The 14021-nt window shown below is 44.5% G+C and overlaps 1 protein-coding gene across 2 annotated transcripts in view; it reads right to left on the bottom strand.

The window, feature by feature from the left end:
• MFSD2A (MFSD2 lysolipid transporter A, lysophospholipid) overlaps positions 1-14021 on the bottom strand; it is a 40186-nt gene that overhangs the window by 13564 nt on the left and 12601 nt on the right. Inside the window, exons 4-7 of one of the 2 annotated variants that reach the window (XM_020800091.3) lie at positions 8379-8502; positions 6597-6675; positions 4524-4699; positions 2232-2322 (exon numbers count right to left, since the gene is read on the bottom strand). In XM_020800091.3, the coding sequence (XP_020655750.1) occupies positions 2232-2322; positions 4524-4699; positions 6597-6675; positions 8379-8502 (470 nt within the window). The remainder of the gene's footprint in view (positions 1-2231; positions 2323-4523; positions 4700-6596; positions 6676-8378; positions 8503-14021) is intronic. The other variant, XM_078379920.1, reaches the window with a different exon arrangement.

Genomic DNA, 14021 nt, shown 5'->3' with positions numbered 1-14021 from the left:
GGACAAGACGATGAGTGCTCAGGGGGAAACACCCAAGTCAGAACTGGAACTCAAGTCCATGCTTCTAGACCATCAGCCTGTGTGTTTGCAGCCATACTATGAAGTACTCTTGTTTTATTATGCACCAGGTTGGATATTAATTACTCCCACTGTGAGGTTGGCAAGAAGACTGCCATGGTTACCTGTGGCTTTTCAGTTGGAGAGTAGCTTAGAGTGGGAGATGATGGCTAAATATCTTTCCCTTCTTGGATGACAACATGGAAATCTCCTCACGCAACCATCCAAACCCCTGATCATTGTGGGTTCCCTCCTCCATCCCTATTTCCAAACACACATACACTAACAAGTTTCAGTAGATAAACACTCTAGATCAAGTACTGTATATCACATTGTGCAATTTAAAAGTGATGCAATTTCCCACATTGCAGCATATTCCAACTGTCAAAGAGATGGTTCTTCTGTATTCTTTCCACCTACATTTTTTGAATGGATGTTCAACTTTCTCAAATACTGAAGCCAGGCATGGAGGAATTTCTGCCTGGAGGGCCAGATGAGGCCCACAGACTTCCCATCTAATGAGAAGCCAGTCGAGATAGGAGATTGTTCAAACTGAGCGTGCAAGTTTTTCTCAGCATTCAGTATGAAAGCTTCTACCTCTGAACAGCACCTCCTGCTACATGGGGAGATAGGCTTTCTTTCTCAGCTCTTGGCAGGGAAAAGTTAAGACAGTAACTACAGTATATCCATTCATATAATATGTGTGATGGTCAGAGTGACCAAGTGAATATACATTTCTAACCAAGTACATTAAGGGAAGGGAACCTGTCATCCACGTGATTGCCTGGATCCAACACAGGTTTGATGACAAGATTTTCTGCCCCTTATTTAGGTTACACAAATTGATTTATAATTTGTCTGGTGTCTCTCCATTATTTCTGTGCTAAATTTTACACACACACACAAACACACACACACACACACACACACACAGAGAGAGAGAGAGAGAGAGAGAGAGAGAGAGAGAGAGAGAGAGAGAATGCTTTCTGCAGAAAGGTTAGGAAATATCTCATTGCTTTGAGAAAAAAGCTTCCTCTTCAGCTTAAGGCTGTTGGTTGATATAATGTATGCAGATTATTATTTCTCAGAAGTTCAATGTTTATGAGTGATAATGGGCCTGGTTATCTTAGGGTGATGATATGTGCTCCAGGGGAATAGCTTTTTTGCATAAACTTCCTCCAGTTGCAGCCTCCAGCATACTTTGAAGTAGAATGGCTCACAATTAGATGGCTCAAGAGGAGTTAGGGTCACAATGAGGTCATTTTAGAGAGGACATCACAAGAGTTAGCTTCTCCCCACCATGGTTGACAGGAACCTGAAAGAATGTGGGGGCTTTCCCACGAGAAGCTGGAGTCTGGTGAGGCTGAGTTTATGCAATGGGACCTTGTTGTCTTACCTACATGGTCATTTGCTCCCTTGAGAGTCTGTTCCATTATTTAGTGGGAGTGGCTCATGGACAGAGAAGCCGAAATATCAATGTCACAAGAAGCCAAGAGGAAAGAGTTTTGTAAGACCTTCTGTTGCTCAACACAAGAGACAAAGAACAGGGCTTGTGTAGTCAGCAAGGGGTTAAAGAAAATAAATCTGAGGTCTAAATCTATACGTGTGTGGCATCAATGGCTTTTTTGACCAGTCATGTATCACAGTGCCTTCTCCAGCACCCAAAACATGCTTAGGAGAACCAGAAAACCCAGCTTTGGAGGGTTTTCCAAAACCTGCTTTGGAGGGTTTAGTAACCTATGGAGTATACTGTGTTTTTGGAGCATTTGCTAAGAAAACAGGGGCCCTTTAGATCACAGGAGGACCAATTGCAGAGTTTATGGTTGGTACGCAGAAGGCCACGGACCTGTTCCCCATCAACCAGTGTTGACTCACAAATAGAGATGGGTGACCCTCTGGTTCATTTTTTGTCCAAACAAGTGTTCAGTGCTTCCCAGCCCTGCCTCCTCCAGCAGGTGCTCAGTCTGAGGAGGCAGGGCTGGAAAGCGCCGAACCCCTGTTCAGACAAAAAAAACGAACCAGCACAAACCACCGAACCATTCCTATCTCTATGCACAAATATCTTTTTGTCGTCCAAATTGCTTCCTGGATCATTTATGCCTGGCCTTTCCTTTTCCAGGGACTTCCATTTTGTTACTTCAAAGAGATTGTATAAGTTACTTTACTTTGCTTACCTCGCCTTTCTCGCACTCCCAGAAACAAGATGACAGCACAGAGAATATAGATCCCACCAATGACACCAGCTGCTATCATGTAGGCATTTCTCTGCAGAAGCAAGGGGGGGGGGGGAAGGATGATGGAGAGAAAAGATGCACATACGTATAAGATGAAGGGGTTCAAATCGAGACCCTTTTCAACAGACTGTTCAGTTGCCTAGCAACACAGCAGTACTAAGAGCTCTGTTGTTCACTTCAAAAAGAAAGCCACCAAGCAAAGAAAGAGCTTTTCAATTATTATTATTATATTTGTATCCCACTGTTTGACCAAGGACATCCGAGCCCTGTTATAATGCCAAAATTGTGCAAAACAAATCAGTGCAAGAGCAATTTCTTTCATATAAACCCAGCCTGGAAAAAAATATCCTGAAGGGTTGTATGAGGGTGCCTAGAAGATAAGACACAAACTGGCCTTACCACTTTGCATTTATTGTCCAACAGGAGAATCCCATGTTCACATGCAGATCTGGGGGTCTGCCATTCCTGTAACTGCATTATACCAGCTCTGTTGCCACTGAACAGCTAAAAATATAGGTTTCCTCTACCCCATGCCATGCATGCTTTCAGGACAAAATTCTAGTCTGCAATAAGAATCATGAACCTGGTCTCGGAAGACTGTAGTTATTCAAGGTTAAAACACTGATCAGACAAATAGGACGTTGGGTAAATGACACAAAGTTTACAAATTAGAACCCAGCTTGCTGGGGGGGCAATGTGTAGCCTGTATAATTAAAATTGTAAACCGCCCGGAGAGTGCTTGTAGCGCTATGGGGCGGTATATAAGTCCAATAAATAAATAAATAAATAAACCTAGGTTAGTGAGATAGTGATGAGTCCCCAGCACGTGTTCGTAACAGCTTCAGAATTTGAATCCAGATCTTTGAATTCAAGCATTTCCCTGTTTCTGCTGATACAAACTGCCACCGCTCCTCAACAGACAATAGCTCCAGAGAGCTGCAAGGGGACTGACACAGTACTTATACTTTTCTTAAGAGGGAAGAAATTAAAGATGATCCACTCTTCCTTTGGGATTGTGTGCAGTAAATTTAGGAAAACTGGAAAGAGAAAATCCGTTAAGAACTGAATACATTGTGGCTTAAAGCTCACTGGAGATCAAGACCAAGATCATCCACACTCTTGTACTACCAATCCACTATGTGAGGGTTTGAAAGCTGGACAGTCAAGGAAGCTGACAGGAAAAAAAAAGATTTGTTTGAAATGCGGTGCTCGATGAAAACTTTGCAGATACCCCGGACTACCTGAAAGATGAACAAGTGGGTTCTAGATCAAGTCAAGCCTGAGCTATCTCTGGAGGTAAAAAGGATGGCAGATCATTTGATGGACTTTGGGCACATCAAAAGAAGACAAGATTCCCTGGACAAGACAATCATGCTGGGAAAAGTGGAAGGCAACAGAAAAAGAGTGGTTCAGGCTAAACTTTTTCTCCTGGCATATGAGATTGCCATTAACAGGGGGTTTTTTTCCAAAAGAAATGTTCAAAACATCTACTGTACACGTATACCATGAGTCAAAAGCAACTTGATGGCATGTTCAATAACAAAAACAAAAGCTCTCAAACAAGACAAACAATTTAAGCAGGACAAATATTCCAGAAGCAAACTGGATTCCTGTGTCTCCAGTTAAGTACCATCCGACAGCAGGGTTGAATTTAAACAGATCTGAGACAAACAGACCATAGCAGCCAAACTGGGTCAAACATCCTGTTTTCGGCATAGCAGCCAAAGGTTTCTTGGAAGCCCATCAGCAGGGCATTGAGACAAAAAAGCCTCTTCCACTTCTTAGCAGCCAATATTTACTGGTAGATTACTTCTGAACGTGGAGTCTCCATAATCATTTACTAGATTTTCTGGGCAGTTACTCTGATGCTGCCATAGCAGAAGGATGGGTTCTTTCCTGTACACTCACATTTGGGAGATGGAGTTTATTTATTTTATTTTTATAATTACCTTTTTTCCCTACCCAAATTAGTGGCAAAGCCACTATTCTGGGCAGCAGTGTTGACGAGCTGGGACAGGAGATATAAGATCATATTGTGATGTACCAGAGACCCACCTGGCAGCTGCGTTCTGCACCTGCTTGCAGCTTCTGAACTGCCTTCAAGGGCAGCCCCATGCAGAGAGCATTGCGATAGTCTATTTCAGAGATTACAAGCCCTCAGACCAGAGTTGTGCCAGTTTCCTCAGTATTATTCTCTCCACCAGACAGGATCGGGGGGGGGGGGGGACGTACCGTGTCCGTGAGTGAACCTGTGTCGTGGGTGATGTTGAGCTCCTCCCAAGCCACAGACGAATTGTTGGCAATGTCTATCGACGGTGGGTCAGGAATGCACGGTGTGTCAACTTTGCCAACAATCTGCCCTTGGATGGCTGTTCCCAAGACCGTGCCCAGCACCTCCACTGTCATGCCTGTAGAGAAAACACACAACCCACGGTTAGGGTAACAGACACACTCTCTGGGTAAGCAGAGAATTAATTCCTAATTAATTAATTAATGTAATTCCTCCCATTGGAGGAATGAGGATGCTTTAGGCAGCAGATTCTGGACATCATAAAGAAGTAGCAATGTGTCAGCTATTTACGTCATCATTATTATATTTCTAATGCCATTGATATGGGACAAATACAGAGAAATACTCTTTGGTTTCCTCTAGTGGCCAATTCTGTTACTGCACTTTGGAAATTCAGAAACACAAACATCAAAATAGATTAGAAAAACCTGAATTATACTGCTAAAAATACCTCTAAAATGACTTCGATGCCTTTAAAAATAACTTTCAAATGTAGAAAGTAACTTTTTACATATTAGTTACATTGCTTCTTGAAGCAAAAGTAAACTGTTACAGGTAACTGAATTGCTTTTAACTATTTACTTCCAAGTCCTGTGTATTTTACCCAGATTGCAAATGAGAGATATACGTGTGGATAAATTTGTAAAGATTCTCAGTCATCCAGGAGTGGTTATCTGGAAGCTGAGTCATGGCAACTGGACTGCTTTCTTCTGAAGAAGCTGTTTGGATGAGTAGCAAAACATTTCAACCTTAAAAGAAAGAAGTCCAGTTGCCCTGACTCAATTTACAGGTATAAGTGTAGATATTTTGAACATTTCTTTTGAGGGAAAAAAACCCCCTATTAATGGCTATGTCACGTGTCAGGGGAAAAGGTTTAGCCTGGGCTGATCTTCAGTATATTTTATTGCAACATATAGAAGCATTCCAAAAAAGGATGCCCAAACACACATATACATAATGTCTACACTTTTCACAAATATAACCCAGAAGTGTGGTCTCCATTACTTCTGCCTATGTAGAAAGGTCCTAAGGAAATGTGAATAGAGGAGAACTCATTTATTCAGACACTTATCTCAGTAGCACCCCTTCTCTTTTAGAGATCCCCAAGGGCATCAGACTTGCAGAAGTTTAGAGAAGATCAGCTGGGCAGACTGAGAAAGTTACGACTATTGATCTTTTATGGGGAGAAAAGATCTGGGTGGGAGGTTCATCCTTCATAACCTAGAAAGCAAAGCGTTCTGTGTTGTGTTGCAAACGTGGCTTCCCAAAGTGTCAAGATCAAACTCCTCTTGCCCTTTAAGCTTCCATCTTGAACAATCCTCTTCACAAAGTTTAAAGCAGGATCGCCATAAGGTGTTCTGCTGTCCGAGATGCCAGCTTGAATTACACAACTCCCTCCAAGCGCAGGTGCCCAGAGATCAAAGCCGACCAAATTATTTTCTCATTTGAGCTAGAAAATCCCATAAGCAGCTCTCCCTGGGCTTAAAAAAAAAGACAATTGAATATCGGATAGCTTTTTGTTGTTGTTGCCTTTTCATTGCTACCCTGATTCTGCCAAAGGAGGACGCCACACTGCACCCAATGGTTGGACCGGTCCTGGTGGAAATGAGAAGCAGCAGCTCTGCAGAGCAGATTCTTTGAAAAAGAATGGTCTAGAAAGACGGCTCAATGACTTAACAGGTTACTTGGGTTGCCGTGTCTACCTTTGGGCATGTACTAACATCAACCTGGAGTCATGAGCCTGTTTCTAGACCGCCCACTGGAGCAGGCAGAGACATAAGCCCGAACGCTCAAGCCTGCACGTGTAAGGCTGGTCGGACACGTCACCCGGTTTCCTGCAGCTCTCCCAGCAGTGACACTGGGCCCTTAAGGCTCTTGTTCCAACAGAGGAGGAGCAAAGAGGAACTCCCTCTGTTCAGAGCACATTTGCTCCTGATCTGATGGACCAAGTGGCATAAGGAGCCACTGGAAGGAAGCATCAGCCTCTGGTTCACGGAGAATAAGGTGACCCTTACGGTAGGCGGTGGCTGAGTCTCGCTCGCTTTGTTCTCTGCTAATGAACATGGTGAGCGCGGAGTAGGGCACATGGAAGCACTGCAAGAGAGAAAGAAGCAAGAAAAAAAGGTTGAGAACCTCATAAACACAGAACACCGAATTGTTTTTATCTACCCGTTCTTCATTCGATAGCTATTGAACTCTTTTTAAAAATACAGCGGGACCCTCTTATCAGGAGGATCAGTATCTGCTGATTCAGTTATCAGCTGCTTGAAAATACTAAGTACTCCCCCCCAGAAATACATATTTATATGTATATATATATATTTATCTGTATTTATGGGGTGTATTTACTAGAATTGTCCACTAAAGACCATGCAATGTATAGTGTTTGATACTTCTATGGTTTTGTTTAAACATCTGCGGGGGGCTGGGCAGCTTGGAACAAATCTCCTGCAGATACCATGGTCCTACTGTAAGAATGTCGTTTTTTAGCTTTTAAATATTGACTATTATAAGCTGCCTTCTTAAGGTGAAAGACGGGATATCCATATTTTAAATAAATGAATAAATGAATCTTAGAATTGCAGAGCTGGACGGGACCCTGTGGATCATCAGGTCCAGCCCCTGTCAAAGAGACACAGTGAGGGAATCGAACTCCCAACTTCTGGCTACCTAAGAATAAGCAAACATGCCATTCTATCTGCAGGAACAAGAGACAGAAAAGAATGTCACACCTGGAAAAGTGACACTGGCCACATTGGCTGGGGGATCCTGGGAATGCGGTTATCCCATAAGTAACTTTTGCCCCTGTGCAAAGCAGATGCCATATTATGAAGGAACAATGAGAAATTGGTGACAAACATAAGCAGTTAAACAAGGTTTTGGCGTTTGATACATGCTGGAATTCTTAACTGAGGTGGCCAGTTACAAAAGTAGGCGGGATATAAAATGCAATAAATAAATAAATAAAAAGAGCACACAAAAGATAATGCAGATTTGCACAGTATTGCAAAATATTCTAATTTTGCAAATGTACTGTATAGGTGCAAAATTAGAAATATTTCTTGCACTTTTAAGAGAATTGTGTCTTATGAGTGGAGAAAACTCAGTCCGTATGACTTGTGCCCTGCCGAGTCTGCTACACAAATGCTGATTGCTGAGGATGATAGACCATTTCAAGATCCTTTCATATAGTGCTATAATCTTTAAATCAGACTTGAAGTAGGCAGGACTTAGAATAGTAGACTGGTGGTCCAAAAAAGTGCCCACAATGCCCGGAACGAACACGTACCTCAGACCACATTTTGTTCAGATTCAGTAAGCCAAAGGTTTAGATTGTCTATAGACCGCTAAGGTTTTAGTGCAGTGGTTCCTAACCTTGGGCAACCCAGGTGTTCTTGGACTGCAACTCCCAGAAGCCTTCACCACCAGCTGTGCTGGGTTACCCAAGGCTGGCAACCCCTGGGTCAGCGCTTTCCTCTTTCCAGACCAGCTTTTGCAGTCTGCAAACCCTACAATCATAGCAGGGCTCCCCATCGTTCATCTACATTAGCAGTGTGGATCTTCAAATGTTACTGGACTATCTAATGGTTAGAAATGATGGAGTTTCCATCTGGTCTTCAGAGAACCGCATGTTCTCCATCCATGATCTACAAACTGGCTTGAAGGTGATGGATCAAGAGCTGCACAGAATAAGCCATAAAAACACAATCCTGGCGGAGAGGATGTCAAAAGAGAACAGAAAAGGGTGAAAAGCAAAACCCAGGCTGGGTCCTTTAAAAAACAAGAGGCAGACTCACCGTCACAAGCGTCTGGAAAACACAGTAGAAGAAAAGATACCACATCACTTGCCCTTGAGAGATGTCAGGCACATACCAGATGAGGATATAGGAGATCACACCAAAAGGAGTGGAGAATAGAATCCTGTTAGGAAGAAAAACAAGAGAAAGGGCTCAGTTTAAGTCTCGGGCCTGGGGGGAAGAGAGCTATTTTCCATCACACTTTCAGGCGCTCATTGGGAAGAAGGCTCAAAGTGAAGGATGCAGCCCACAACGGAGTGCAACCTCTACAGTCTCATGAATGGGAATTTATACAGAAATTCCATAGATGTGATTTGATTCTACTCCCCGCATCTTTTGAGTTAATCTTGCACAGATGCAAGCAGACACAAACCGCTGTTGCTTAAAGAAGAATATTTCAGAGATGGTGAATATACCAACGAATAAGTGCTACAATCACCATGTATGGGTGGGGAAAGCCAGACAATAGAGAAAGCTATAACAGGGAAAATTTGATTCATTTGAAATGTGGTGGTGGACGAAAGCTTTGCGGATACCCTGCAGTGCCCAAAAGATGAACAAGTGGGTCCTAGAGCAAGTCGAGCCTGAACGATCCCTGGAGGCATAAATGTCAAAACTGAGGCTGCCCTACTTTGGGCTCATCATGAGGCGGCAGGACTCCCTGGAAAAGACAACAGTGCTGGGAAAGGTGGAAGGCAGCAGGAAAAGAGGAAGGCCAAATAGGGGATGCATTGACTCCCTAAAGGAAGCCACAGGCTTGGCTTTGCAAGAGCTGAGCAGGACAGTCGAGGACACGGGGTTGCATAAGTTGGGGGTGACTTGACAGCACATAAAAACAACAAGTAGTACAATAACCAATACCACAGTATGGAAAAATTAGTTCTCTGGCCTATTATCCAGAGAATCAACCCACAGTGGGGATTGTGGGAGTTGTAGTCAAAAACTGTAACTATTCCAAACTCTGTCAAATGCCACTGGTTTGGTGCATGCTTGATACAACCTTCTATTAGAAACAGCAAACACAACCAACTCTTTCCACTTGTCTCCCAATGCATATTCTAGCTCTGACTCAGTTGTGCAATGGATACTTTGCAGAGGTCTAAGAACTAAGAAGCCCATGATTTGGGAATGGGTGGACAAACTTTCCACCTGGGGCCCAAATTCCAGTTTGGGGAGGATTTTAGGAACAACATACTAGTCCTGGGTAGGGCTAAGGACATAAGGCAGAATGAAGGGTCAATGAGGCGTTGGTTCTTCACCAATACAAACATTTTCCAAGCAAGCATGGCTCAATTCAATGCATTCTTCTTCTTGATGAAGCTCCAATACAAAAGCCTTCCTGCCCACAAAGCGCAGCTTGGTTCCATGCAGCAGCTTTTCCTGTCTGCAAAGCACAGCTCAAGGACACTGTGCTTTTCATGCTTTCAAAACACACCTTAGTTTTATGCAGTCTAGGACTGTGGTATCCGTATTTCTGGGTTTTTTTATTTAGCATTTTCAGGCTGTGGATAATTGAATCAGCAGATACCGATCCTGCAGATAGGGGAAAGAGAGGAATAAGAAAACTGTGCTGGCTGGATAGCTGAGTGGTTTATGCATCTGGCTATGGGGCCAGAGGTTGGGAGTTCAATTCCCCACTGGGCCTCTTGGGAGAAAAGCCAGCCTGGGTGGCCTTGGGACAACTGCACAGTCCCAGAAAATGCCCCCTGAAGAAAGGAAAGGTAGCCCATTTCCGATTACTTTCCACCTGCAAAATGTCACCGTAAGTCAGAACTGACTTGATAGCATATGATGATGATGATGATTTGAAGGAAGGAAATAGTCATAACTCCAAAAAGTAACTTTTCTGAGCTCTGGAGGTTATGGGAAGCCTTGCCGAGCATTATTGTTATTCTCTCCAAGGCATCAGTTGGGATGCCTCCCCCTTCCGACAACCTCCCACATTCCATTTGCAAACGATCGAATGACCTTCAGCTTCCAGCCGGCGCACATTTTACCATTCCAGGCCCATCAGAGCTGGGCGGGAGAAAAACAGGCGAGGTTCCAGAGAGCATAAAGAGCTAAGTAGCATTTTTGTGTGTGTTTTAAACAGAGGACAGCTTTGATCACAGGGACCAAGTCCCCCTCAATGAAGCCGCAAGAGAGGGCCTGCTGAGTTGAAAAACCCAGTTGTGAGCGACAAGGAAAGGGGTTGCCAAGGTGGTTTGTCAGCTCCTGGAGGAGGAGGAAGGCGGGGGTGGGTGGGAAAGGGGGCATATTGCCCGCGCCAAAGAAGCAGGAACTTAAGCATCACGGTTCCACCCAAAAGGGAGAGAGCATGACTAGCTTTCTTTGGGCGTATCTTTCCCATGCAGGATCACAGCGATGGCTGTTTCTGACAACCCAGAATTTGCCGCAGGTCACCGGTTTGAGAATCAGGACCACAGCGAGGGCTCTCCTCTTCTTTGAAGCCTTTCTGAAACAGCCCAAGGCAGAAAAACAGATCCCTTGCGTTTCAGTAACAGAGGCATCTGGAAGGCATTTCAGCTGGGGACGTGCCAAGCATCCTCAGGAAGGAGGCGAAGGACAGGCACTGACCCCAAAGATTTGCTGCCTGAGGCAAAGGATGAGATCCCCACCTCCCTTCTGCTCTTCCTATGGAAACATTTTAATAATAATAATAATTGTGCACCCTCAAGTCCATTCTGACCTCTGACAATCCTTTTCAGGGTTTTCCAGGTACAGCTTATTTAGAAGTGGTTTATCATTCCCTTCTTCTGGGGGTTGAATATGAAGTTACCAGAACTGGAGATTAGAGAGGGCCAGAAATCATGCTGTGTATATAGCACTTGCAATAATTCATGTTTTTCACCTGCCACTGGGGGTGGGTGGGTGGGTGTTAGAACTGTTCCTTCGTGGATATGGGAGTCCTACTGTATTCAGAATTGGTTTTCCATTCACTTCCTCTAGGGGGCCACCCTGGGACTGTGCAGCTGGCCCCAGGCCCCCCAGGCTGGCTATTCTGGAAAGCCCAATGAGGAACTGAACTCACAACTTCTGGCACCACTGCCAGACACCGAGAACCATGAAGCTGTCTTACACACACATGTAATTACTTCTACTGCGGCTGATATTGTGGGCCCCCACCATTCCAACAGTTCAAAGCCTTAAAGCACCCTCGGCCGTATCAGAGCCGAAGGGGAGGAGAGCTTTCTTTCATAGACAATTTTCTAAATGACATATCCCTGAGACGGGGTGGGGATGGGGGCATCAGTAACTGAAATGGGGACCGATCCAAAGAGCTTTTCTGGATGTTTCTCACGGGAGAAGGGACCTCTCCTTATGAATGGAAGGATCGCTCGGGTGTGAAATGAAATAGATTGCACCACAGAGAGGAACCACCTTTAAAGCATGGACCGGATCCCTTCAGCTTTCCCTACCCGGTCGTGCCCTTTGTTAGACTTCTAAGATGCCGCACAGCTCATGGTGGCCACCAAACTAGAGTTCGTTGCAACGCTAGAACCTGTTGCACTTGGCCCTGGACTATTTGATCAGCCGCTCCTGTGCTGTGCTAATCTCATGGGAAGAGACCACAGCCACAAAGCAAGAGCTGCCTTATCTTAAAGGCTGTCATCTCCTCGCAGGCAAAGACTGCCGTTACCTTTCAATTCGCAGCACATCATGGCTGCGAATAAAGGCGCCATGCATGCTCGCTCTGCCAAATATGAAGTTGGGAGGGGGAGACGGAGGGGATTCCAGAAACTCTTCCAGAGGACAAGAAAAGGTTGTGTCTCTTTCTGGACTGCAGCCAAATGGCAAAAAGTTAAACTGATCTCCCGAGAGGACGCAAGAACTCTGCATCCTGCACACGAGGGGTGTGTGAAGGTGAAGCAGAAAAGGGGAGGGCACAGAGAACGGGTCTTATTTCGATAAGACACGTGGACATTGTTCACTCCATGAGTCATGTCCCATGACGTGGGCAGCAACGATTACGTGTCTCAGAAAACCGGGGAAATCACAGATGCTCAGATGCTCCTCCTAAATAGAACACATGCGCCTTTCCTCATAGACATTCCTAGGACACACTGTAGTTTCTGGTTACTCATGTGTTTCCATAAACCGTCTTTCATTCGAGTCCTTCCCCTTTTTCTACCGAAAATCTTTGCACCTTTGAAAATTCGGAAATTTTCTCTGACTTTGTGTGTATGTGAGGCAGAGGGAGATCCCTCTCTAAGATGACTTCTGTCAATTGGCTCTCTCTCTCTCTCTCGCTCTGTGTGTGTGTGTGTGTGTGTGTGTGTGTGTGTGTGTGTGTGTGTGTGTGAGAGAGAGAGAGAGAGAGAGAGAGAGAGAGAGAGAGAGAGAGAGAGAGAGAGAGAGAGAGAGAGAGAAAGCAAGCAAGCAAGCAAGCAAGCAAGCAATGCAGGGTTCAAGACTGGCCCGGCAGCTCAGCCATCATCCCCAGGAGGGGCTGATTCTCCCAGCAGCTTGACTTCTAGTAACCTCCGACCCGAGGCAAGCAGGCGTGGTGATCTGTAGATATTTTAAACAGGCTAGACAGCTCGCCTGGCGTGCACGCCCTGGCTCTTCATTGGCTGAGCCGGATGGTGCGTTCCCTGGCACCTCCTCTCTCTGCACAGCTTCGCTGGCCTTAACTATTTCCTCAGCCTGAGCAACAGAGGTTCCTGTCATCAGCCATGCTCTTGGGCGAGAGAAAGCTGATTTTTAACATTAGCTTCAGATTAGAATGAAACATCTCATCGCTTGGGACTTATGAAGACCCTGTGAACTAGGGACCTCCGAAAGGCCCCGTCATTAACAGCCCTGCTCATCTTTCCCAATCTAAAAGTCGTGGTTTCTTTTAATTGCTCAATGCATTGCACTTCAGCCTCCTTCTTCTACTGCCATCTACTTTTTCTGGCCTTTGGAAGGAGAAAGCAGCAAACCACTTCTGAACGGTTTGCACTTGAAAACATTATAATGAGAGAGAAGCTTCAGGGGAGGCAAGGAGAAATAGGTTGCATGACTGAAATGCAGATGCTGAAAGTTGAATTTTGTTGCTGTGTTGCAACATGGAAGCTCTTCTGCTCTAATAAGACTATCTTACTAAAAGTGTCTCCCACTCAGGGACACTTTTTAGCATAGACTCATCTACAGAAAAGTGGTCAGTCATCTATCTTAGAACCTTGCATTCTGCAAATAATATTCAGGGGTACATTTCGAGTCACCCATTCTGAGTTCACAGGGAGAATACTGCCCAGGTGTATTGGCTAGTATTATTTTGTCTGACTCAAGTGTACCACTTAGAGACAAACAAATCAACTAATATTGTTTCCTCTCCATAGTTCATTTTTCAACCTTAAATTCCATTTGTCCCAAACTGGAAGAGTTTTGTTCAAAGACTGCACGAACATTTTGCATGCCTTTTTCATGCCTATTTGTCACGGTACAATTACTTTTCACTGGTAATTTTGGCAAGCAGAGTCCTGCAAAGCAAATGTCCTGATACAATGTTAATATTTCTGTCATATTTTTCATCATTATCCACCAGAGGGGGGCTTTTTTCCTTGCTGAATTCCACTGCAAAATTCAGTGGGGAATTCCAAAGAATAACTGAGTCTGTGGGTTCAAAAGAGTGAAATCTGGCCTGTTTGCACTAAAATG

This window comes from Pogona vitticeps, chromosome 9 (genome assembly GCF_051106095.1).
Source record: "Pogona vitticeps strain Pit_001003342236 chromosome 9, PviZW2.1, whole genome shotgun sequence".
In the NCBI taxonomy this organism is placed as follows: domain Eukaryota; kingdom Metazoa; phylum Chordata; class Lepidosauria; order Squamata; family Agamidae; genus Pogona; species Pogona vitticeps.
The sequence above is the reverse complement of the archived record's forward strand: the minus strand, read 5'-3'. Positions and strand labels throughout refer to the sequence as shown.